The sequence below is a fragment of the Pipistrellus hanaki genome (assembly GCF_964339955.1).
Source record: "Pipistrellus hanaki genome assembly, chromosome: 5".
NCBI classification, from domain to species: domain Eukaryota; kingdom Metazoa; phylum Chordata; class Mammalia; order Chiroptera; family Vespertilionidae; genus Pipistrellus; species Pipistrellus hanaki.
Genome location: NC_140507.1, coordinates 25233648 through 25261290, shown reverse-complemented (window position 1 = coordinate 25261290; position 27643 = coordinate 25233648). Strand labels below are relative to the sequence as shown.

General features: G+C 39.2%; 1 protein-coding gene across 1 annotated transcript in view; it reads right to left on the bottom strand.

Annotated features, from left to right (window-relative positions):
• Nucleotides 1-27643, bottom strand: part of DIAPH1 (diaphanous related formin 1) — an 84047-nt gene that overhangs the window by 40778 nt on the left and 15626 nt on the right. Inside the window, exons 2-17 of the mRNA XM_084884928.1 lie at nucleotides 16878-16904; nucleotides 14939-15088; nucleotides 12478-12579; nucleotides 12000-12130; nucleotides 11716-11802; nucleotides 10622-10685; nucleotides 9175-9314; nucleotides 7156-7264; nucleotides 6622-6732; nucleotides 6331-6449; nucleotides 5375-5491; nucleotides 4711-4826; nucleotides 4146-4210; nucleotides 3311-3490; nucleotides 1617-2312; nucleotides 450-564 (exon numbers count right to left, since the gene is read on the bottom strand). Of these exons, the coding sequence (XP_084741054.1) occupies nucleotides 450-564; nucleotides 1617-2312; nucleotides 3311-3490; nucleotides 4146-4210; nucleotides 4711-4826; nucleotides 5375-5491; nucleotides 6331-6449; nucleotides 6622-6732; nucleotides 7156-7264; nucleotides 9175-9314; nucleotides 10622-10685; nucleotides 11716-11802; nucleotides 12000-12130; nucleotides 12478-12579; nucleotides 14939-15088; nucleotides 16878-16904 (2329 nt within the window). The remainder of the gene's footprint in view (nucleotides 1-449; nucleotides 565-1616; nucleotides 2313-3310; nucleotides 3491-4145; nucleotides 4211-4710; nucleotides 4827-5374; nucleotides 5492-6330; nucleotides 6450-6621; nucleotides 6733-7155; nucleotides 7265-9174; nucleotides 9315-10621; nucleotides 10686-11715; nucleotides 11803-11999; nucleotides 12131-12477; nucleotides 12580-14938; nucleotides 15089-16877; nucleotides 16905-27643) is intronic.

Genomic DNA, 27643 nt, shown 5'->3' with positions numbered 1-27643 from the left:
TGGAAGAAAAAAAGGAATCACACAGGGTTTGTTGTTATTGCAGACAGTAGGCTCAACCACCTGACCTATAAAGACTCTGCCCAACCCTTATCAATTATGTAGGCAGGTCTGGAGGTAGTACCTTATCAGCAGTGCCAGAATTGGTTCAAGAACATCATCAAAATGGGGCCAGACTGAGCTGTCACCTTACCTCATATCCCCACAAGTTATAATGATTAAAATACCTACATGCAAAACAACTGGGGGAGAAGGAGAAATAGCAACCTATATATAACAATTCTTTCCCAAACCCAGCATCCCCAGAACATAAAAACATTTTATTTTCTTGCAAATTGAAATCCCATCTCTCCTCAACCCTCACCCAGGGAAGGGAAAGAGATGGGAACCTGTTTACAGCATATCCTAAATATTACACTGGCCCTTTCTGCATGAAAGAGGAAGGGACTCACTCTTGGTCTGGGCAGAGAAGGCATGGGTAAGTTTGGCGAAAAGTTCATTGTTCTCAAAGCGGTCCTCCTTCACCTTAGTCCAGAAGCAGTTCTGGGAAAGGTCCTCAGCAACAAACTGTGGATACAGGCAGGGTGTTAAGAATTACTAAGCTGAGTTCTGTACTTTCCATCCTAAAAAACTGATTAAGAAGCAAGAGGTGGCTGGCCAATTATTAGCACTGTCTATACCAGAATCAGATGGACCTGTGATACAGACAACAGCTGTGCTCTTCATGATGAAATCAGGAGATGATGCTTCCAGTGTGTTTGTTGATGATTATTCAAGTTATGCTACGTGTCGTCTTTCTAACCTCAAATCCACTAGTTTTAGAAGCAGTAGGGCATTATTTCACATCTTCCCCTATTTTACATCACATATTTTTAAAAATATATATTTTATTGATTTTTTACAGAGAGGGGAAGGGAGAGGGATAGAGAGTTAGAAACCGATGAGAGAGAAACATTGACCAGCTGCCTCCTGCATACCCCCTACTGGGGATGTCCTTGCAACCAAGGTACATGCCCTTGACCGGAATCGAACCTCGGACCCTTCATTCCGCAGGCCGATGCTCTATCCACTGAGCTAAACCGGTTAGGGCTACATCACATATTTTCTCATCAATTTGGCTAACTGTGCCAAATATGTTCTTTTTATAATCCCTAAACTCTATTTTAACTTGGTTTCTGGAAGAAAAGGGTTAATGCAAACACATAGTGGGAATAATACTGAACAGTGCAAACATCTCCTGTGCAACTCATTTACTGGAGGGTGGAGGTGGGGCTGTATCCACTAATCCATGACTTGATATCAGCAAAATTACCAGTACCTTTTAGATTAGTGAAATGACTATTATCAAATTGTGTTACCCTGGCACTCAAATCCTCAGAGGCCAAAAATACTAACTTAAGTTTAGGTTTTGTAGCAGAGTTTTGGCTCAAAGAACTCTCCAAAGTAATGTCTAGCATATAGGAGATACCTAATACCTGCTGAATACACATATACATGAGTGGTACTAAAGACAGACAGATGTGAGCCACAAGAAAGGGAAGCCCAACCATGAACAAAGTACAAAGTAGGAAAGTGGTTTCTGAAGATGTAATGATGAAGAAATGCACAGAAATTCTCACCTTGGACCAGTTTGGCCTCCGGAGCTGTACCTCTGGCTTATAAAGCTTCTTTGGAGTTAATCCATATGGCAGAACTGGGGCTGCAGGGACTCCAAATCCAAAAGGGGGAGGTGGAGGCATACCCATTCCTGGTGGCGGTGGAGGAATGCCAGGGCCTCCAGGAAATGGAGGGGGTGGGGGGATTCCAGTACCACCAGGAAGAGGGGGAGGGGGAGGCGGCCCTCCTAGTCCACCAGGTAAGGGAGGAGGGGGTGGGGGGATGGCAGCACCCCCAGGCAGAGGAGGGGGTGGGGGGATGGCAGCACCCCCAGGCAGAGGAGGGGGTGGGGGGATGGCAGCACCCCCAGGTAAAGGAGGGGGTGGGGGGATGGCAGCACCCCCAGGTAAAGGAGGGGGTGGGGGGATGGCAGCACCTCCAGGTAAAGGAGGGGGTGGGGGGATGGCGGCACCCCCAGGCAGAGGAGGGGGTGGGGGGATGGCGGCACCTCCAGGCAGAGGAGGAGGTGGGGGGATAGCAATACCCCCAGGTAAAGGAGGGGGAGGTGGTGGGGGTGGAATAACAGTGCCAGAGTCACCAGGCAGAGGAGGGGCAGGGGGGACAGTAGTACTGCTGGGAGGGGGTACAGCAGTAACTGCAGCAGAGAGAGAAGCCATTTCTTTCTTGGCATCTTCCAATTCCTTGGACAGCTTGGCAACCTAGAAAAACAACATCAATGAAACTATACTTTTCACTCTACCTCAGGGATAACTGGAGTTTAAAGGGGCCTAAAAAATTAACCCCAACTTCTCATTTCATACATGGAGCGTGTGAAAGGAGTCAGACATGAAATGATTCGCCAAAAGTCACATAGCTATTTAGTGACAGATGAAATTAAAGCTCAGGTCTTCATGTTCTTAGCTCAGCATGCTTTGCATTAAAAAGGCAACTTCATGCCTGGCCCGCATGGCTCAGTGGTTGAGCATTGATCTATGAACCAGGTGGTCATGGTTTGATTCCGGTCAGGGCACATGACCAGGTTGTGGGCTCAATCCCCAGTATGGGCATGCAGGAGGCAGTTGATCAAAGATTCTCTCTAATCACTGATGTTTCCATCTCTCTCTCCTTCTCCCTTACTCTCTGAATATAATATATATATATTTATTAAAGGCAACTTCAACCTTTATGTTAAATTCTCCTTTTGATTAGAAAATGCAAAGACCAAGTAAATCAAATATTCTAGTTACATAATTAGCACATGTGCTATACAGGTAATTATGTAACTACATAAGTGATCAAGTTATCAGATATCACAGATCATTCAAATATTTATAACTGCAGAGAGAGTGTATAAGGATAAATCTGTCCAATCTGCCCAGAGATGACAAATAGGAGAAAATAAACAAATATAACAATTTATTTAGTTTCTACTCCTAAATTTATTAAAAGAGTATTATCTATTTCTGAGTAGTACTGTGACTTATTTTATTCTATGTTGTTCTGTATTTTTCAAATTTTCTATCTTATGTATTAATAATCTCCAAAACAAAACAAACAAACAAAATAAAAGATTTTTAAAATATTCACTATCTACCCAGATTACCTACTAGTAGCTGAACCCTCCCTGGGAGTAAGATGACTCCTGCTCTAAAACAGACTCATCCTGAGGCTGCTGATGGCAGTTACAGGTCACTCTGCCTTCCCTGCTCAACATTACCTTTCCTGTGAGCTGAGACACCTCTGCTTCCAGGTCCTGTTTCTCTGTGGCAATCTGTTGCTTTTCAGAGCCCAATGCATCCTTTTCTCCCTGAAGATCCTGGAGCTTCTGCTCGAAGTCACTTTCCATCTTTTTCATTTCCACCTGTAGCTCATGTCGGGCTGTTAACTCTAAATCCAGCTAGAGAAGAAAGGAATCAGACTCCCAGTAAGCTATCTCAGCAAGAATTTACTCCCCATAATTTACTGTTTTGTGCCAATTTTTGATCCATAGAGCTCACTGACCCAGGGAATGCCTGGGAAAAATGAACACCATGATTTTGTCCTGAAAATCATGGATAAAGGAGAGGGAACAAGAGACCATTTCCATAGTTTATCTATATTTGGAGTTATGATTAAAAAAAAACCAACACTTAAGATCTTAAAGACATTTAATCAGGGCAGCCATGGCATATAATCCCAGTAGTCTCTAGGATCAAAACCTATCAACCACAAAAGGAGTCTTTAACAACTGAAGAGAAAGAGAGAATTCAGATATATTCCAGTTCCTATTGTTCCAGGGATAAGAGGCCGAGATGCCAGGTAAGCCTGAGAGTGCTTTCTGTATTATGTGAGTGCTGTCTGACTTTCCTGTCCTGCCCAGGGGTCCAAGAACTGTGCGAAGTCACACTAACTAGCTCCTGATGATCACAATCATATCCAGCAGGTTTCCCGTAGGAATTGTTGTTGTGTGCGGAATGCTTTCAAAACTTCTCAGGTATGTTTCACATGTTAGAAATATCATAATCCTTAGAAAAAGAATGGCACATCCAATTGTTTTTTTCTCTCACACCCACCTTTTTTTCCAGCTCTGTAGCTTTGGTTTCAGATTTCTCTACTTTTGTTTTATCAATCATTTGATCTGAAAAGAAGAAGAGTCAGGAAGTAAAGCGCCAATTCTCATTTTCCCTCTCACTACCTAAACTCTTCGATATAACCACAGGACAGTCTTAGGTCCTTTTATTTATTTGTATTGCCCTTCTTAACATTCTACACTAAATAAAGAACCTTCAGTTAAGTTCAACATAAGATTCTTGTGTGGCTGTTAAGGCCACCATGCTGCATGGCATGAAGAATGCCTACAAGTCTTATGAATTTCTGAAACCAGCCAGAGTCCTCACTTATAGCTGAAGCCCCTTCAAAAGATGGGATATTGTGTGAGAAGCAGTTAAATTTTAGAATTATGCAGAAATAAATTTAAGGCCTATATATTCTTAACACAGTTGGTTAACACCTAAGAAAGGTCCATCATGGAAATACCTGAGAACCAGAAAGATTATCTTCCCTGAAATTTTCACTGGAAGATACAAAATGAAAGGCAGAAGCAATATTTTAAAGAACCAGATGGATAAATACACTTACCAATCAATCCCTCAATATCAATCTGGAGGTGCCGGCACTTGAAATCAGGATCAGCCCCATTCTTGAACAAAACTATCTGAGAAATACATTCTTCAATCAACCTATAGTACTGCGGTCTATGGAAGAAATAAAAGGAAAACCACAATATAATTTTCAGAAGTATTCAGGATCAAAAAAAGGTACTGACCTGAGGATAAGTGCTCGGGAAAAGACCTTTTTATAAAATTAGCAGAAGTATCGCTGCCATGCTAGGAAACCCCTCTTCCACATCAGGTACCCCATCTACTTCAGAGAGTCAAACTTCTTGCCATCTGCCTTCTAGTGCCAATCCTTTCTCATCTAAAAACTTGGGCTTAAGCCTTCCTGTCAATAGACAGTACTACTCTAAGACTCTATTTTCAGAAAACCTAAAAGAACTTTAAATTTACCTCCCTTTGTTATCATATTCACTCCACACTTCCAAAAAAGGAAGGGCATTTTACCTTAGACACTGTGACCTCTTCCATAGAGATGCTGAATGGACACTGATAATGTTCCTATGACTAAAAATGAAACCTAATTCTTGCCTTTTCCTTTTCCCTTTATAGGCAATCTTTGAATTTAAGGATTTTGCTCTTTCCACTTAAGCTAAAATTCAAACCTTCCCACAGGTGTACCATTTTACCTGGCCTCGTAGTCATTTCGGACCAGGAGTAGGTGCTGCAGAATGGACAGGAAGTGTGGCTCTGCCTTTGAGTCCTTCACTGTGTTTAAGAGAAACTGGAAGACTTCATTGAAATCAGTGGGAAAGAGGAAGAAGCTAAGGAAAGCATATATTTAGATACTATGAAAGGTGGCTTATCCTACTCTCAGGAAAAGTAGCAAGGTGCTTTGCTATTCTAACAGCTATTCTTCCTGTAAATATTGTCTGACACTTTAAACTCTATAAACTTCCTTTAGCAAAGGGACCAATGATTTGGTGGTACTATACAGATAGAGGATTGCTATTACTTGCCTTGAAGATCAATCAGAAACTAATTACTTGCCTCAAAGTCACTTGTGGTAAATATCAATAGGTAACCAAAGTACTCCCTCTGTCAGTTTCAGGAACACATACAAGAAAGCAAATTATAACCCTACCCCTGACTTGTACATATTCTCTAAAACCAACTCTACATTTTAGTAAGTTAAGCTTATCATGCTCTAGGACAGTGGTCGGCAAACTTATTAGTCAACAGAGTCAAATATCAACAGTGCAACGGTTGAAATTTCTTTTGAGAGCCCAATTTTTCAAACTTAGACTTCTTCTAACGCCACTTCTTCAAAATAGACTCACCCAGGACATGGTATTTTGTGGAAGAGCCACACTCAAGGGGCCAAAGAGCCGCATGTGGCTCACGAATCACAGTTCTAGGAGGTCTATACTAATTCCGAGGGGTGATTCCATGGCTAAACAACTCTCAGAGCACCTTTCCTAACTTTACTGGTCCATGCAGAGGTAAATAAATCTAACAGAAATCAAAGACACCTGCTTTATCTACTGAGAAGACACTCAGGCTGATGTCATCACCCCCACACCATTCCATGAAAGTATCTACAACTAAATGTTTCCTGTCTTGAACCCAGTCAGTAAAAGGATATTCCATCTCCATTCGAATGTCATCCAGCCGTCCCTTCAGTTCATAGGAATCTTCATCCCCTTGCTCATCAAACACAGCTAGTTGCACTATCATATCATCATTTTCAATCTTCCGAAGATCCTGTCCACAACAAAAATGGAAGTCAGAGAACCCATAAGTTCCTATGTTGATTAAAAACCCAAGCCTTTCAACCTGATTTTTAAATTGAAAATCCAAGTTATCCCTGGAATGACTGGGCAGTAAGAGCAGGAAGGAGTCAGTGCGGCCTTTGTAATGAAGGGCTGCATCTCACCTGCAACACTTGTTGCAACCCCAAGCGCATCAATTCACTTCGGATGTGAACTCGGAAGTCAAGTTCTTCAGCTGTTGTGATGAGAGCGTTGATTAGCTGTAGACATCCCACCTAAAATGAAAAAATTCAGCAGCTATGTCAGTGTTAACTCCTAGATATAAAGATTTCATTCTTCTTACATGCATTCTGAGGACCCCAAATACAACCTAGAAAATGCTACAAGAATGACTTTTTGCTAGAGCAATAAGACCTGGTTTGAGCACAGGTCTGGAGAGCTCAGAGGTCTAAGTAATTCCAAGGATCTGATAGTATACTTTGCTCTAGGCCTAATTTGTGAATCTTTTCCCCATTTCATAATGAGGGACAGTTCTTTCTTTGCCTGCTTGGAGAGAAGGATAGTCATTTCCCCTTCCTAACAAATTATAAAATATATAGTTGGGATCCATTCCATGTGCTCTCTTAAAAAGTCAAGTGAACTTAAGTTTTTCCATGTTAAATTCTACTCTTGGGCCCAGTTTCAGGGGATATACATGCCTTGAGTGCAATGGAGGTCTCACTTTTTAATCCAACCAGCAGTGGCTGGAAACGTTCCACCTCATCCATCTCAGCTCTTTCTGTCATGGCTTCCAAAACCCTTTCATTCCTGCCCAGGAGAAAAGAAAGGGAGAGAGTTGCCCAGGTGCTCTGACAAAGACACGGATAGCAAGTAGATTATGCAGAGACACAGATCAGTTAGGAAATAGAACATTACCAGTGTCTGGATTTCCCACATTATTCTCCTCATTATCTAGAACAAGAGCCAGAATTTACTGAAAGCTAAGGATGATCTCTTCAGAAAAATGCACCTTAAAACCCATTTCTAGACTCCTATCTATAAAAACCAAATTAAGACCCCTATTCTATGGTACAACTTTTGGAGGGGCATTTAATATCGATGTTGAATGCACATAACATTTGCCCTACTTGTAGAAATCAAACATGAATAAATGTAAAAGAATAAATGTACAACAGGGGTGGGGTACCTTTTTTCTGCCAAGGGCCATTTGGCTATTTATAATATCATTCTCGGGCCATACAAAACCATCAACTTAAAAATTAGCCTGCTATTTTGGTCAAACATTTAATTAACTCACCCCTAATACCTTGGCAGCACCAGACTAAATGATTTCAGAGGCCTTATACAGCCCATACTGGACATTCCCCACTCCTGATGTACGAGGATGCTCATTATAGAATCATTTGCAACAGTAAAAATTCTTATCATCTAGAGCCAGGTATGTTTTAAAAATGGAAAAAATTTTAAATAAATTATGCAACATACAGAATATAGAAAGCTAAATAGCCAGGAGAGATATCAATAAATGTTGACATAAAAGAATGTCTAGAATGTCCTCTTAAATAAAAAGAAACAAGCTGAAAAAAAATTAATGGTATGATTTAGTTTTGTTAAACATCTCCACAAAAAATAAAAATCTATATTGTAGCTGAAACTGGTTTGGCTCAGTGGATAGAGCGTCGGCCTGCAGACTGAAAGGTCCCAGGTTCGATTCCGGTCAAGGGCATGTACCTTGGTTACGGGCACATCCCCAGAAGGGGTTGTGCAGGAGGCAGCTGACTGATGATTCCCTCTCTAATACAGTGTTTCCCAAACTTCTCTCATGATGAGAATCACCTGGTGGAGTTGTTAAAACACAGATTCCTGAATCCCAACTAAGAAGTGCTAAACTAGAATTTTTGAGAACATATAGGTAAAATTGCATACCTAACTTAGTGCTCTGTATATAAAATCTGTCTTAGAGCACTAGTTAAGTATACAATTTTACCTGTATGTTCCCAAAAATTCTAGTTTAGCACTTCTTAGTTGGGATTCAGGAATCTGTGTTTTAACAACTCCACCAGGTGATTCTCATCATGAGAGAAGTTTGGGAAACACTGCTCTAATAGATGTTTCTAACTCTCTATTCCTCTCTGTAAAAAAAAAAAAAAAAAAAAAAAAATCAACAACAACAACAACAACAACAAAATCTATATTGTACATGAAATTGGTTTTGTAGGCAAAAGCCATTTTTTCTTAGTTCTAGAATACCATCTTTTGGAGTGGTGTATCTTAGAATCTAGAAAATGCAATACATTTTTCTGTGCTAGAAAAGATATATGAGACAGTACCAAGTCATTAACAGTGGTTATCTCTGCAGAATTGGATTTTCCAAAGGCATAAGGTTGGTAAATTTCACTTTATATATTTGTGTTGTTTGGACTTTAAAAAGTAATATTGTGTTGCTCCTGATTTTTTTTCTTTTTTAATGGAAAAAGAAACCCTTGTCCCTAGACAATACAGATGGAGATCTGGGAGCTATCTGACTATAACGAGTGGTACATTCAGGATAGCCGCATCACCTAACAACCTTCCTTAAATATTAAGATTCACAGTGTTCATGTCTGAGAAAAAATACATGTTTAAAACCAAGTGGCCACCCAAGCAACCCAATTTTCCTCTACACTACAGAAGATGGTAAAAAAGAGAATGGAGAAGACAAATAATTTGTCACATACATGTCCTCTGGCTGTGGTAGGATGCAAAGAGCAGAAAGCAGCTTAGCTGCATCAATCATCATGTTGGGAACAGCAGGATCCATGGCTCTGACCAGCAGCAGGATTCCTTCTTCTGTCTCTAACATGGTCTTGATTCCAAACTGGCAGGACAAAAACAGAGAAGGGAGGCTTAAAGATGACAGCATCTAACACAGGACACATTTCGGAGTCATTATGGTATTTCCCTCAAAACTTCATACATTGAAGTTTTAATTCCCAGTTACAACAAGGTCATATAAGAATAGGGTGGAATCCTAAATCCAATGACTTGTCCATATGAAAAAGGGAAATGTGGACATAAACGTGCACACAAGGAGAATGCCCTGTGACCCTGAAGGCAGAGGTTGGGGAGATGCAGCTACAAGTCGAGGAACGCCAGATACTGCCAGGAAGCCGCGAGAAGCGAGGAGAAAGGCAGGGAACGCACTCTCCCTCACAACCTTCAAGAAGGAACCAACGCTGCCAACACCTTCATCTTGGACTTCTAGTCTCCAAAACTGTGAGACAATAGGTTTCTGTTGTTTAAGACACCCATTTGTAATACTTTGTCACAGCAAACTAATATAGGGATAGTATACTTTCCCCAATGGAGCCAAACAGAAATTAGCATGGCAAAGTAATTTTCTAATAGATTCACAACAGACTTCTATGTCTTCCAAGAGTTAAAATCTTGGATTTTTATGTTTCTTTTTAATGCCCCTCAATCCAATGGAATAAGTTTATATAGTTATATAAAATTAAATAGTGAGGAAGACAGATTTGTACTCAGGAACAAATAACCATGGGCTCCCTGGTTTTAAATACAAAACAAAGGAAAGAAAGGAAGGGAAGGAAGGGAGGGAAAGGAAGAGAGAGAGATATATTGATTTTAACAGTATGACTGTCTGGAGAAACAAACCCAAACATAAACCTTTAAAAAATAATAACTATGTCAGGAAATTCAAGAATTAACAAAAGAAAACTATAAAAAGAAAGAAAAAAAAATGACCCTACTCTCTGAAACACATTACAACTAGGGGGAAAAAGGCCCAAAGAAGCATATATATGTGGCAATCAAAAGTCATAACCCAGCCAGGTGTAGCTCAGTGGTTGAGTGTCGACCTAGGAACCAAAAGGTCACCTGTTCGATTCCCGGTCAGGGCATATGTCCAGGTTGCGGACTCAATCCCCAATGGCAGGTGAATAGGAGGCAGCTGATCAGTGATTCTCTCTCATCACTGACGTTTCTCACTCTCTCTCCTTTCCCTTCCTCTCTGAAATCAATAAAAAATATATTTTAAAAAAGTCATAATAATAAAAGGAAAAGCTAGAAATATTGAACTTCATATTCCTAGGTCCTTTTTGGAGTTTGCCAATAGAAGAGAAATAATAGGGGTCATGATGGGGTTCAAATGGGGAAAAATCTTACCTTGTTGTTCATAAAAGCTTTCAAGCAGCGAATGATCTCATGCTTGTTACGGCTATCATAGCTCCTGCATGTAGAAAGCATAATCACTGAAGTCCCCTTATTCTATACCCTCTCCCATTTGACTTTTCAGTCTTGCAAACAAGGATCTAAGGAACATCCCCAACTAGTATCTGAGTAAATTCTAGCCCGTGGCACTTTGTGTAGCTGAAGAGGGATCCCCACAATCAAAGACCTTTGGTTAATTCTCTCGAAATCCAAGATTTAGTATTAAATTAAAATCTTCCCATTAATTCCCTCTACGCTTCTAAGTACTAAATTCTATCAGGATAATATTCCATCTATTACTACTTGAAGTCTGTATTCAGGAGGTACAGGCCTGTGTCTTATTTTGGAAAGATTCCAGGAAGTAAAGAAGTTGCTTTGGGTCAGGCTGGCTTCAAGGAAAGCTAAGATAATCCAAGGTATCCCCAAGATTACTCTAACCCTGAAGACTGTCATAAAGCTCGTTCTGAACTGATGAAGTGTACTGTAAGACTTCCAGATTAGATATGACTCAGATCAGATCACAGGGGAGCTCTAGACTAAATCAGACCCTATTTCCAGATGAGATGAGAACCTAGGCTGAGAGACTCATAATCTTATGTGGTATATATCCTTGCCATTCACCAGGAAATTTAAGTTCCTCCTCCCTTTCCTGTATCTATAATCATCATTCTTTTTCTAGTCACCCCTACGATAAAACCCATTCTCAGCTAAGAGCATATACCCATAGTCCAGTGGTCAGCAAACTCATTAGTCAAAAGAGCCAAATATCAACAGCACAACAACTAAAATTTCTTATGAGAGTCAAATTTTTTAAACTTAAACTTCTTCTAACGCCACTTCTTCAAAATAGACTCGCCTAGGCCGGGGCATTTTGTGGAAGAGCCACACTCAAGGGGCCAAAGAGCCGCATGTGGCTCGCAAGCTGCAGCTTGCTGACCACAGCCCTAGTCCATAACTTTACATTTAACTGCTATTTTCTCTTTTAAAGAAAATAGCCAAGTCCTCTACTACTCTCTTCCTAGAAGATGTCAAAACTTGGAAGTCCTTACCCAGCAGTCTCCTCTTTCTCATCATGGAGTCGTTTAAGGATGTCCAGCAAGGAGGCCAGGCCCTCAGCACCAAATGTTTGCACCCAGCTGTAAGGAACAGTCATAGACAATGCAACATTAAATCACATCAATAAATTCATCTGTACAAAAGCAAAGTTTATTTTGGCAACTCCTTACTCCCTAGCTATGACATTTTCATACTTCCCTGTCTCTATTGATCATCAGCCCCCACCGTGAACTCTAACCCTGAGCTCTTACTCCTGATACCACCTCAAAAATCTCACCTGACAGGGTTGTTGTTGAGGGAGACACGAAGGGACTCCAGGCAGCTGAGCAGAGACATATCCCGCAAGCCTGACCTCAACTCCTGAATGTACATCATGGGAGACCGAGAGCTCTCCTTTTGGCTCATGCCCTAGACAGGAGCATAGAGAGATTAGTAAACCCTGGACCCAGTCATAAACTGGATTTGTGTTAGTCAATACAGTTTAAATAATATCAAGACAGATATCCATCATACATACCACCAAACTATGTGAGACACAGAATTTCCCATCCCATTCCCCATATACACTTCATGAAAATTGAATCAGACAAAAAGTATGTGAGAATGATAATTTAAGTGAAAGTAAAAACAAGTAGGTTTTTATAACAGAAAGAAACAGAACTGATACAGACATAAAATGTTCTAGGAAATTGGCAAAACAAACAGGTCCAAGATAAGGGCAAAGTGTGACATGGGGTACCTGCCCCAGAACTCACAGCTTGGGAGGTGTGCATGTATTGGGACACCATCTCCCTCTTGATAATAATGTCCTTCTCTCTCAAAGGCTGCTGTTTCTCCTCATTCAGGTTCATATCCACCTAGTAAAGGAAAAAGGGAAAAAACGAAATTGCCTTAACTTCCTTACAAGTTTTCAGTATTTAATATTTTGTATACTTAGTGAAGAGTTGAACACATTAAATGCTTATTGAATAAATAAATTTTCCTGATCCCTAGAGATCTCAGCCATTACAGATGATGAACATTCCTCAGGGACAGATGTGGTTAATATTTTAGTATAAATCCTTGTAGACATTTTTATACATACTAGAGGCCCGATGCAGAAAATTTGTGCAAGGGGCTTGGCCCCCACCGCCACTGTGGTGCTGCAGAAGCTGCCTCTGCCTTAGCCCTTGCCAGCTGCAGCGGCCACCTCGGCCCACAGCCCTAGCTTTGCCCGAAAGGTTGTCTGGAAGGATGTCTGGTCTAATTAGCATATTACACTTTTATTATTATAGATACACTTAACATTTTCCTAATATAAATGGATTCAATATTAAATGAAAATTATATTTGTACTATATTGAACAAAAAGCACACTTTTTTTGCACTTAGAATGGACTTTAATCATTTCTTCAAAATGAAGTACTAAGTAACTGACATTCAAACAACAGCAAAATCGACACCAGCCAATTCTGCAGCACTCTAGAGCCTAAACATTCATTATCCCTACCTCACACAGTCCACTGGACTGAAAAAGCCCCTCAGCAGACACAGCCTGCAGTGTGTCATGAGGAAAAGGCTCTACTTGAGCCTATGACATGTGTAACCATGTGTTTGAGCCCAGCATCTCAGTGAGCACAAGTTTAACCCTAAAAAGTCCAGAATATTATCTGAAATGAGGCAAACACAGGGGAACAATGGATATAATTTATTTTTTCTTGGAGTGTTTGTGTATATGTGAAGGGGGGTCACTGCTCCCAAATAGCAGCATTAATTTGACATTTTCTGACTCAATTCCAGGTGCCTTTTCCCTCATTTTACAGCTAAATTGAACACAGAAGTTGCCAAGTAATGGCCTTCACATTGAAGTATATTTGGTTGGCTAGCCCAACATTTTAAATTTGGGAAACTTCAAATAAAAATATGGATTTCTAGCATCAAGAGATGTAATCATCAAATTTCAGATTGTGGGAGAAACTCTACAAGCCAAACTGTTTCTATAGAAAAACCTATAGATTAAATGAAACTTAAGGGGATATTAGGTATAATAGACCTTATATGGAATTGTGATTTGAATTAAAAAACAGTATTTTTTTAAATGACATAATTGGGGAATTCTGGATGTTAGCTATGATATTTAATCTATTAAAGAATTATTGTGGTGGGGGCTTTTTATTACAAATTTCTAGCTTCTTCTAAAAAATAGAATATCTGCCACTACTGGACCAGTATTCCCAACTGGAATGCTACCAAACCTACAGGAACTAACAAAAATGTCAAAAGTCTTCCTTCATTTTACCACAGTCCTCATTATCATCTTCTATCTAGCCTGTTTTACTTATTTATGCTGCTTCCCTAGCCCTAAAGACATCTAAATTTGTAATCCAGCAAGGATACTGTCTCAACAGATCACACTCAGACTCTTAATGTACTTGGATCACTAAGAGATGAAAAACTTCAATGAAAAATAATAATAGTACTGGTTGAGTATTTACTATTTACCAGGTCCTATCTTAAGAATTTTAGGCTCATGCTTTTAATTAAGTGAGTCCTGCACTAGTCTCTATTTGAATCTGAGATAATATATCCTGGCATTATATAAGTCTTATGAAATCTTAAAAGCACGTACTCAAAACTTTCCAAGAATTATCACTAATGTACATTCACTGAGTGTCCTCCCCACTCAGTGCTCCTCACTAAGAACAGCAAAATAAGCCACATCCATGTATACGTCATTACTTAACTGACTTTAGTCACAACTTTAAAGGTCTTCTTAGTGATTATAGCATCAGAATTCTCTTTCTAGATTCACCATTAAATAGAAGGCCTTGTGCTAATGATGCCTTTCCATTCCTCAGTTTTTTCTTTGTACAGAATTCACTGTGAATGTTTCAACACTTTATCTACTCTGGCTAACCCAAAGTCTCTATACTACCACATGAATTGATCCACTCCCCTATGTCTTTGTGGCTAAAGTGATGCAGGGCAGAAAGATATTAACAAGGTGGTTAATGGTCAGACATTTCCAAGCCTAACTCATAGATTCAAATCTTATATAGTAGTACTTATATATTTAGTCCCTTCATTAATGGGACTGTTATTAAGAAGTTCCCTGTTAAGCCTGGGATTCTTTGTAATTAAGGAATAGTTAGAGAGAACGTGCACACACAAAAAAAAGGCCCACTATGCCCAAATTCATTATAAAAAAGAAACAACATTTTGGGGTGGAAAACTTACCAGCATCTGTTCAAAAAGTATTAAAACTTGCTCATCTGGAATATTTTGCAATGACTGTGATGTGGGATCTTCCCCATACGATGAATTCCTATGAGCAGCATTGGCCTTTTCCTTGTCCTTCTTGATTCTCATGCTGGTAAATCTCTCCAGCTGAGAAAGAGAAAAAAGTATTAGCAGTGATCCATTTTCATCATACACATCAAATAGCCTCTTCTACACACGATTCCTCTGGTTTGTGGTTAGTCCAAGAATCTTCTGATATTAAAAAAAAAAAAAAAAGTCTTCTTCATATCTAATATCTAATTTAGTATACTGACTCTGTACTCTCATCTTTTACAATAACAAAAGGCCTGGAGTATTAAGATTTGGGAACCTCTCTAAAAAGAGAAAACTTTGTTCTTGAGCTCCCCTGCCATGTCTAGTAGCACAGAACTAACAGCATTTCATGTACTGAGCTCTCTCAATAAAATGCCCTTTATTTCCCTCTAGCTATCCCATAATAAATCTGGCCAAGCCCTCAGCGGATCTTTCCCTTTCAGAGGTAACCATGACCCTAGAATATGCAGTGACCCTTTAATACAGTTTCTCATGTTGTGGTGACCCCCAACCATAAAATTACTTCATAACTGTAATTTTGCTACTGTTAATGAATTGTAATGTAAATATCTGTTTTCTGATAGTCTTAGGCACAGGTTGAGAACCACTAGCAAGGTCGACTAAGACCATCAGATAACACAGATATTTACATTATGATTCATAACAGTAGCCAAATTATAGTTATGAAGTAGCAATGAAAATAATTTTATGGGTGGGGTCACCACAACATGAGGAACTATATTAAAGGGTCGCAGCATTAGAAAGGTTGAGAACCACTCCATAGATTTTAATAGATGTAAGTCACAGAGAATAAATAAGCCTTAAAACAGGAGTGGGGAATGTTCAGCCTGCAGGCCATATAAAGCCCTCGAAATAATTTGGTCTGTCCCTGCGCCAAGGCATTAGGGGTGAGTTAATTAAATGTCTGACCAAACACAGCAGCTAATTTTTAAGTTGATAATTTTGTATGGTCCGAGAACGATGTTATAAATATTCATATAGCCCTTAGCAGAAAAAAGGTTCCCCACCCCTGCCTTAAAACCAGAGAGCATTCCTTTTCCTTTCTTCTGGACATGCCATAGTACTTGTTTTATGTAGGCAGCAAAGTTCAATACATATTCTTCAAAAATCCCCTTGCAAAGAATACAGTGTACTTCAGGGGTAGATATGCCACCTTTCTGCCAACAAGATGCTCATGAACCATTCCTCAAACCTCAGGTAGAGCCGCTCAAATAAAAAAGTCACTGATAAGCTGCAGCTTTTCAGCTCTACCTGTTTAAAAATAATAGTAGCAAGTATCTGCAAACATTACGGAGCTTCAAGTGATATGAGTGGCATCCAGACTGCAAGTTTGCTTGAAGTTTAAGGAAAGTGAGCCCAGCCAGTGTGGGCCAGTGGTTGAGCATCGGACCCATGAACCAGGAGGTCATGGTCAGAGAACATGCTGTGTTGTGGGCTCCATCCCTAGTAGGGGGCGTGCAGGAAGCAGCTGATTGATAAATTTCTCTTGTCACTGATGCTTCTATCTCTCCCTCTCCCATACTCCCTGAAATCAATTAAAAAATAATTATATATACATATACATATACATATACATATATATACATATATATACATATATATATATATATGAAAGAAAGTAGTAACCTTGGAAGCCAATGAGTGTGCCAGGAAACGCATGCAATGAGCCAAACACAGAGCAGAGTTAGGAAAACACTCTGGGATGCTCTGAGAGCAGAACTTATACCACTTACAAGTTATAGAAAACCAAAGTTATAGTAACTGGTAAGTATCGCAATGTAGAAAACGAGCTAGAACATGCACATGCTGAATATTTCCTTACCTCATCTGCCATGAGTCGCTTCAGAGTCTAGGAAATGGGAAAAAGGAGGGAGAAGAGAGATCAGTGAAATGCTGGGAAACTTCCCAAATACCAGATGAGTTGGGAGAAAAAAGAAGAAAAAATTCCTGGAAAGGATCTAAGTGACTTCCCACAAGCTAAAAGATTTCTGCCCAACTATTCCTTAGCACGTTCTCTTAAGTAAGAGGCAAAAAGAATTTTAAGATCACTAACATATGACTCATTGAAGAAAAAAGAAAGAGAGACCTGAAAGGATTCTGAATCCAATAAACAATGAACCTATGAAACATGCACAATTTTATTGATAAATAAGGAAATGCAAACTAAAACTACAATGAAATATCATTTTGCACTCACCAAGATTGGAAAAAAATTTCATATCTGTCAGGTCACAAAGCTGCGGAAGCTCTCACACATTGTTGGCAATGTAATTGCTATGGCCACTTTGGAAAATAGTATGAGCATTATCTAGTAAATTTAATATACTATACCTCAACAAATTGATTTTTATATATCTACTCTGTAGAAACTTGCACATATATAGCAGGATGCACCACACCAACTCCATTCTCCATATTATATATTCAAGAGTAATATTTCTAAAATGCTAAACTGTCCATTTTATTCCCCACTTAAAACCCTTCAATAGCTCCCCACTGCCCTCACATCAAAATCCAATTTCCTTAGCAAGGCATATAACATTTCTGGATTCTTTCCCTCGACTCATCTCTCAACAAACCCTCCACCTCAAACTCTCTGGGCATCTTGAACCAGCCACAGGTTCCAAACAGATGATGCTGTGTCCCCACCGTCTTTCCCCAGGCTGCGGCTTCCCTCAGCCTAGACTGTGCCTTCAAGGCTAACTCCAAGATGCCCTACAGGATGACCCCTCCTCTCACTGGACAGGTACTGTTCCTTGTGTTTCCACAGTAATTGGTACTTGTTTGTCACACAGCACTAGTAGAGGATTACAACTGTCTTTTGATTGTCTGCCTCCTCTATCTTTTTCCAAACTCAATTCCTTCAGGGCAGAGCCTGAGACTTAGTCATTAAATCTTCTCTGAACAAATAACATAACCTGGGACTGCTTGCCTAAAATAACAATCCCTGGAGAAGCCCTCAAATATATTCCTCCTCTTCACTGTATCAGTGAAGAAACTGAACCTCAGACAGGTGGAGTAAATCATTGAGATCACATGATTAGGGGCAAGCTGGGTAGAAACTCCAGTCTCCAGATTCCAAAGCCCAAATCACTGTATTCCCCTAATTCTTCTGCCTTGTTCCATTTAATGACTACTCTTGCCTTTAGATACAAAAATAAACATATTTTTTTAAAGAAGAAAGGTAATAGTTTCCCTTGGTGCATCATTAAAAACAGATTTAATTCTTTAAAAAAAGTATCCATGTTTTAGTTCTCAGTTTGAGTAAGGAGAGCAAAAAATGCAGGATAGAAGCTGCATTTCCTCCACTAGTCCAAGAGAGGGCAGCAAATGTCAGCAAAAAGAATCACAAAATTCTGTTTCAGAACTCCATATAACACCTGAACAGCAAGCCCTATTCAATTATCGAAATGGAACTTTCAGCTAGAGTATATTGAGGGTGTAGGGTTTATTTATATAATATTGTGTGTTTTCCTTAGAGATCCTATGTAAACTGGTTGCAAACAGTAAGATTTAAAAAGTTGTATCATTAGTTGTTTTATGGGTTCTCTGAGATACCAAACAAGAGGATCCTAGATTATGAAAGGTAAAAAGAACTGCCCTGGCCGGTATGTTCAGTTGGTTGGGCATTGAAAGGTTGCTGGTTCAATTCCTGGTCAGGGTACAGGCCTAGGTTTCGGGCTTGATCCCCAGTTGGGGGCATGCAGGAGGTAGCCGGATCAATGTTTCGCTCTCACGTTGATGTTTCTTTCTCTCTCCTTTTCTCTTTCTCTCAAAATCAATTTTAAAAGATTGAAAAAAAAAAAAAGCTTTTTAATAAGAACGCTAATCATTTCAACCTACCTCTAAATGCTTCCACTCTAACAACTGACCTTGTTGACTAACAATTCTCTTCTGCCTTCAAACCAACCCCTTAACTCTCCTAGCCTGTCTGCACTAAATACTTCATCTTCCTGTCCCTCCTATTGAGTTTTCCACTAAAACTTTTAACTACAAATATAGAGACTAAAGGATATATAAATACTGAATAAAAATTTTTAATATCAAAATCTGCTCATGAAAACAGATTAATAGAAACTTCCAGGTAAAAGATGGTACACTGAATTAAAACATTTAATTTTTCCCCTTCTTGAAACTCTTCTAAAAATCTATACAAAATTTTAGAAAGAAAACAATGCTGGAAGGAAGGAGGCTACAAGGTTGGAAAGAATAAGAAAAGCCTAATTGTAACAAAATTTTGAAGCAGGGGAATAAATGGAAGGACTAGTGGTAAACCCATTACACCTAAGAAAGCCGAATCCTGCCCTGGCTTAGCGACTCGACTAGTTGAAGCATCATCCCATACACCAAAAGGTTGCAGGCTCGATTCTTGGTCAGGGCACATACCTAGGTTGTGGATTCAATCCCCAGTTGCGGTGCATGTGGGAGGCAACTGATCAATGTTTCTCTCTTACATTGATGTTTTTCCCTCTCTTTCCCCACTCCTCTCTCTCTCTAAAAATCAATAGATATATCTTCAGGTGAGAATTAAAAACAAAGCAAAAAAAAAACAACCACATGAGTCCTAACCAGAAGTAGGAAAAGCCAATAACCAATCCAAAGTATACTTAAGAAACCACAAAAGGCTCACGAATTAGCGGCACCAGTTATCTATAGAAATATGGGTTGGAGGGGGGGACAGTAGGTTAAAAATAAGATTGGTTGAGAGCTGTTTCAGAAGCAGATCTGTAGATCTTCCTGTCCCTTCCACAACATGATACCTCAGCAGAAGTCTGGAAGTTTATTCTTAGAAGAGGTTAAAACAGAGACAGAGGGTCTCTAGATTGGGGGATGCCAGGCTTAGTTGTGGATAGGATCCTATATTTTAAAAAAAACAATAAGTTAATCTATGCAAACTATATACTAAGACACCCAGCACTTTGCTCTTTCTAGTTTCTCAAACCCCCAACAGCCAGCTCTTACCCTCAAGGCAGAGGGTTGGAAAAGTCTTCTCTGGGGAACTGAAAAATGACCCAAAGCTACTGACATGGTCTGAATAGTCACCGTAGAGCTCTGCGGTCCAATAGGGGAGCCAGGGGCCACTGTCACTGCTGAGCACTTCTAATGTGGCGAGTGTGACTGAGGAAGGAATTCTTAATTTTTAAGATTTAAACAAAATTTAAATTAAAAAACTAGTAAGTTAATGTTAAATTTAATATATTCAGAACACCCTTAGTATGTGAATCTACTTTTCACTTGTAAATTTTATGAAATCTAAATACACATCAAGTATTTTTTTAAATTGATTTCAGAGAGGAAAGGTGAGGGAGAGAAATATCAACGATGAGAGAGAATCATCGATAGGCTGCTTCCTGCACTTCTCCTTCTGAGTATCGAGCCTGTAACCCAGGCATGTGCCCTAATCGGGAATCAAACCGTGATCTCCAGTTTCATAGGTAAACACTGAACCACTGAGCCACACTGGCCAGGCCCATCAAGTATTTTTTACAAAAATTTAGCATCCAAATTGAGATGTGCTATAAATGTAAAATGAATACTGAAATTCAATAACTTAATATAAAACATAGAATGTAAAATATCTCAATAGTCCTGGCTGGTGTTGCTAAGTGGTTAGAGAGCCAGGTACCATGCATGGAAGGGTTGCTGGTTTGATTCCTGGCCAAGGGCAGGTATCTGGGTTGGAGGTTCAATCCCTGGCCCCGGTCTGGGCACATGCAGGAGGCAACCAATTGATGTTTCTCTCTCTTCCTCCCTTCTTCCATTCTTCCCTCCCTCTCTTCCACTCACCCTAAAAATCAAGGGGAAAATATCCTAGGGTGAGGAATAACAAAACCAAAAATCTCAATAATTTATATATTTCCTACATATTGAAGTAATATATTAGATATATCAAATTAAACAAATGATATTGTTAAAATTAATCTCACATGTTTCTTTTCACTTTTTTCTTTTTACCTTTTCCTGTGGCTACTAGAAAATATGTAATTACATATGTGACTCACTTTATACTTCTATTGGTCCAGGTTGTCTTACAGTAAAGCACCAAGAAAACAAGCCTTAGCCATCCAGATCTTCCAATCAGTTCTTTAGTCCCTCATTTTTATTTTATTTATTTATTTATTTATTTTTTTAAATATATTTTATTGATTTTGTACAGAAAGGAAGGGAGAGAGATAGAGTTAGAAACATCGATGAGAGAGAGTCATCAATCAGCTGCCTCTTGCACACCCCCTACTGGGGATATGCTCGCAACCAAGGTACATGCCCTTGACCGGAATCAAACCTGGTACCCTTCAGTCCCCAAGCCGACGCTCTATCCATTGAGCCAAACCGGTTTCAGCTAGTCCCTCATTTTTAAATATTAGCAGACAAAACTCAGGATTATCTGACATTTGAGGAAAGCTACTAATATAAGAGGGAAAAGAAAAAAAAAATTTATCATATAAGTATTATACAAGAAGAAAAAATCTTTAAAAGCATTAATATCCACAAGAGAACACAATGCTATTTTATTTATTTGTTTATTTATTTTTAAATATATATATATATATATATATATATATATTTTTTTTTTTTTACAAAGAGGGAGAGGGATAGAGTTAGAAACATTGATGAGAGAGAAACATCGATCAGCTGCCTCCCACACACTCCCCACCGGATATATTGCCCACAACCAAGGTACATGCCCTTGACCAGAATCGAACCTGGGACCCTTGAGTCTGCAGGCTGACTCTATCCACTGAGCCAAACTGGTTAGGGCAACACAATGCTATTTTAAAAAGAAACACTCACAATGGGGGGGTAAAAAGGAGATATATGTACTACTATATGTAATACTTTAAACAATAAAATAATAATAATAAAAATTAGAGAAAAGAAACATTCAGAGGAAAAAGAACCCTTAGAAGATGAAAATATGAGAACAGAAACTCAAGAGGCAGCTCAATAAAGGATAGGAAGAAAGAATTGAGGAATCTCCTTAAAAAGTAGAGGGGGGAAAAATTAGAAAAAAGATAAGAAAATTAGATCAGTTTAGGAGGTACAATATCCAAATAATAGGAAGGAAAAAAAAAACACAGAGGAGCAAATTATCAAGAAATAATACAAGAATAGTTCCCAGTACTGAAGGATGAGCATCTAACACAAAGGACAAAAATAGATCACACGAAGGCATATCACGGTGACATTTCAAAACATTTGGAATATAAAGAAAATTTACAAGATTCGACAGAGAGGAAAAGTAATCATATACAAAGGAATCAGGCAAGCTTTGAATTTTTTTTACAATAAACCCAAAGGCAGATGGCAATGGAACAAGGCCTTTAATATCTGAAGAAAAATAATTTCCAACCTAGAATTCTATATAACCAACCAAACTATCAACCAAATGTGAGTTCAGAACAGATATTTTTAGATAGTTAAGCTTTCAAAAAATTTATCTCCATGTACCTCAGGAAGCTATTGTAGTACCGTATTTTTCGAACCATAAGACGCACCGGACCATAAGACGCACCAGTTTTTAGAGAAGGGAAATGAAGAAAAAAAGATTCTGAAACAAATAGTGTCCTAAAATATTTTATGTGCATTAAAACCCAACATCACAGTCATAAACACATGTAATCAACCCTGTAAAGTAAACAGCAGCATTTAGAACCATTTTAGAGCCGGGCAAGCACACAGAGACCACACAGAGCCGGGCAAGTAAAAAACCTTTTTTTTTTACAGTATATGTGTAGGCTATATTTGGACCATAAGACGCAGGGACTTTTCCCCCCCACTTCTGGGGGGGAAAAAGTGCGTCTTATGGTCCGAAAAATACGGTATATGATCCACCAAAATGAGGGATCAACCCAAGAAAGTCGAAGACTTGAAATAGAGGAAATAGGAGAACTAACACATGAAAGAAGTAAAGGGAATCCCTAAGACAAAGATTCCAGATGACTACTCTGTGCCAAAGAACACAATTAAAATGGTACCGACTGAGCCAGACACACCCTCAAAGACTGTCATCACCATCAATCACTTTTGTTCTGGTTTTTGAAACTGACAATACCTTCTGAGCCTGATCCAGATTCTTAGACTGTCCAAACCATATGGCCCACTGGTATCCTCAGAAGAGACCCTTTTAACACACTCAGAAAATCTAAGGTCAGACTGTGACTCCAAGACAGTATTCAGTTTACCTTCTCCTGGGCACCTCCATCTAATAGTGCCAATATTGACATTTACATAAAAAGTCTAGATTTTTTTGCTTATTTATTCAATTTTTATAATAATCTTTCATTTCTATGCAAACAAATATTGATAGAAGGGGTAGGGCAAGATTTATTCCACAGAAATTTTTTATTCAACAGAATTAATGAGTAAATAAATTTCTAAAGATCATTAGCTGGTACAAGAAAAAAGCTGAACAAAATTGAGTTTAATAAAATGAGCTTCATCTTCTCCAAAAGATTCTCAGCATTACCAAATCATATTTTTTCAATTTACTCAAAGTAACAGCATCAAAAATAAATATACTTGGCTGGGTCTGCTCTGCAATAAGACCATCAATCAACATAAAAATAAAAAGCTGTACCCTTAACTTGACTTCTAGAGTAATTCAAGGCTCTGATTCAGTCACCACATCCTAATGTAATATGTGGCAAGATAAATCTTTTGCTTACCAATCTTCAGGAAATAAGAAACCTCCTAGATACTTTACAGTTTGGTTTCTTAAAGAAAATAAAAATTAAAAACCCAAAAGGTCCTAAGGTATGCCCTATGAGGCCAAACTAATTAAAGTAAATGACTTAATGAGTTTTAAACACATTCTTATTAATTATCATATTAAATGCAAATGAACTATAAATCATCCTTTCCATAAATGGATTTATTGCAGTGGTGTATCTATTACTACTTCTACTTTTAAAAAGTTGGTTCAGTGGATAGAGAGTCAGCCTTAGGGGGCCTGCAGGAGGTAGCCAATCAATGATTCTCTCTTATCATTAATGTTTCTATCTCTCTCTCCCTCTCCCTCTCTGAAATCAATAAAAATATATTTAAAAAGTGGGCCAATGGAACTAATCTTAGACTTTTGAACAGAGGTTCCCTATGTTTGCCAAGTAACAGAATTAGACCTATTATAAACTCAAGGATATAAGAAAATTCATCCAATATACAGTACTGATTCATCTCTACCCAATTCCCTGAATCTTTAACTTTTCCCTCCAGTCAGAAATAGGGCACAGAATTATCAGACATTTAAGGATGATCTCTTGGCACAGGATATTTATGTAACCAAACAAAGGTAATTAGGTAGTATCCTTAGCAGCAAAGAGGTTAGAAAGAATCTAATAAGAGAATATAATTAAACATTATTCTGAACAGAGTACACATTACATAGCAAAAAGTGTTTCTAGCCAAGACTGGTTTGGCTCAATGGATAGAGCGTCGACTTGGGGACTGAAGGGTCCCGGGTTCGATTCCGGTCAAGGGCATGTACCTTGGCTGCGGGCATAATCCCCAGTAGGGGGTGTGCAAGAGGCAGCTGATCGATGACTCTCTCTCATCGATGTTTCTAACTCTCTATCTCTTTCCCTTCCTCTCTGTACAAAATCAATAAAATATATTAAAAAAATAAAATAAAATACTGGTAGGAGAATTTAAAAAAAAAAAAAAAAAAGTGTTTCTAACTCCTACCACAAGAACAGTTAATCGTGGACAACAATCCCACAAACCATGTGACTGGCACATGGGTAACAGAAACCTACAACTATAAGCCTATATCTCAGCAATTTCTAAGATGTTCAGGCGACCTTATACAGGACTTTGAACTCTTGGCTAAGTGATGATTTATCAAGAGAACACCATGAATGAATGCCACCTGGCCCTTACTCTGATGATTCTGGAGGTCCACAGATCCCTGTGCCTTATAATACCTATTAGAGACCTGGTGCATGAAATTCATGCCTGCGCCTTCTCACAGTCTGGGAGCCCTCGGGGGATATCCGACTGCCGGCTTAGGCTGATCCCCATGGAGAGTGGGCCTAAGCTGTCAGTCAGACATCCTTAGCGCTGCCATGGAGGCGGGAGAGGCTCCCACCACCGCTGCTGCGCTCACCAGCCCTGTGCCCAGCTTCTGGCTAAGCAGCACTCCCCCTGTGGGGGCACAATGACCACCAGGGGGCAGATCCTGTATTGAGCATCTTCCCCCTGGTGGTCAGTGCACATCATAGCTATCGGTTGTTCCGCCATTGGGCTGAAACTCTCATTCAGTCTCGATCAGCCGGACCCCAGCAGCAAGCTAACCTACGGGTTGGAGCATTTGTCCCCTGGTGGTCAGTGCCAATCATAGTGATTGGTCGACTGGTACTATCTGCCCCCTGGTGGTCAGTGCACATTTAGCCACTGGGCAACCAGTCAACTGAATGGCCCTAGTTGGTTGAGCGGCCTTAGCATATCATTAGCATATTATGCTTTGACTGGTTGAACAGCTGACTGGACGCAGGACACTTAGCATATCAGCTTTTATTATATAGGATAATCACAATGCAATTCAGTAACTGCCTCAGAATACTCAATTCCTACCTCTTGCTCTTCTGACACCCACCCTTGCTCCATGGGCTAACTCAGTGTAAGGGAAATGTTTAGTGTGGTAGGTACAATAGAATTCTAAGATGTCTCCCAAGATTCTTAGCCTGATGTATTCACCCTGTACAATTATCAAGACTGAAAATATGATAGGATATTACTCTTATGAGTAATTACTTGGCACAAATGATTTTTAAGAAAGGGGAAATTATCTATGTGGCCTGACCCAATCATATGCACCCTTTAAATTTGGGGGAAGAAGTTAAGAGACACAAGGAATTAGCAGTGTTCCACTCACTTCTGGCTTGAGTATGAACGGGGCCAAATGTCAAAGACTGCTTCTAAGAGCTCAGAGCCAGCAAAAAAACAGGGGCCTCAGCCTTACGACTTCTGGGAATTTCATCCTCCCTACAACCTGAATGAGCCTAGAAGCAAATTTCCCCCCAGCCCCTGCAGATGAGAACTGGGTCAGCTGACACCTGGATTTCAGCCCTGAGATACTGCAAACCCAGCCACGCTGTTCATGATGGACCTCTGACCAACGGAACTGTAAACTAATAAATGGATTTTGTTTTAAGCTGTTGGTTTTGTCACATAACAGGAGGAAACTAATACATTAAGCCAACTGACAAAATCTAGAATTTATCTAGAACTCTGACTAACAGAAAAAGACCATGAGTCCTGTTTGGGTATGTGTGTTTTTTTCCTGGCATCCTACAAAACTACAGATATGATTTTGAGCTAGTCACTTTAATTATTCATTTATTAAAAAACAAAACCAGACACACCTCTTGAGATCATAAAATGGAATGTTGATATCTCATTCTGTAAAGGCAGCTGTGCTGTTATTACTACAGAAAGACTTGTAAAATACACACCTGGTGACTTAACTAGTTGTCACTGCACTTCAAAAATATGTTAGGAAAAAAGCTATTCCTCATCTATAAATTGTACACTTAACCACAGTCAATCATTTGGCAAAAAAAAAAACCTGAAGCACTTACTCAAGCCAGGCTCTAAGTATTTTATATCAGATCCTTCTTCAGACCATTTATTGTTACTGTTTCTGTGAACAATATTGTAAGTTGTTCAGGGGCAAAAACCCTGTCTTGTTCATTTGATATGCCCAACATTTAATAAGTATTTTTAAAATTAGCATCACTGTACGTTTAGGAGCATCATCTTAAGCACAGTATATATTCATTCACTCATTACTTCATTCAAATTGAGGAAAAGTATCAAGTCAAGGTTTATGACAGTACAGTATGATTGTCATAGACAGCTCAGGAAACTATCAGACCAAACCTTCAAAAGTAATGTCTTTCCCTATGAATGAGAGCAGGGGATCCTGGTTGTTGTTTCAGCCCCCATGACATATTGGTTAGTTGTCGTTGGGGAAAATAGCCAATCAGGGGAGACACATCACATAGAGTCTTCCACCTCCTTTGAAGAGCAATAAATCCTTAGTAAAGATATAGGTTCCATATGGTTAAAATGGAAAGTGTCACTGCAGCCAATGACAATTTTCCTTCAAATCCTAATCTACCTACCCAAGAAACACCAGGTAAGGTATCTGCCATTCAGAATCATACAGAACAGAGAGCAGATTGTTTATTCGGCCCATAAATAGATTCATTTATTTATTCTATCACAGGGCATTCAGTCCCTTAGGGCAGGGAGGCAATAGAAGGTTATAACATGGACTGGAATTCAGTTTCCAATGATTCCTTTTCCAGCTTTGCCACAAAGCATGCCACATTTCTACTAAAGTACAGTAAAGGCAAGGTAAGCTTTTCTTTTTATCTACCACAGTTTTAGTCTTCCTATCTTGAGGACTATGCTGTCTCATAGGACTAGTGTAATTAGGACTAGAGAATAAATAATAAAGTGAATATAAAGCACTTTGTAGTGCAAAGTGCTTTATAAAAGTCAAATAATACATGAGGATGAAACCAATGAAACCTGCTAGTCTCCCTTCAATTCCCACACCTTATACTAGTACAGGAGTCAATTAGA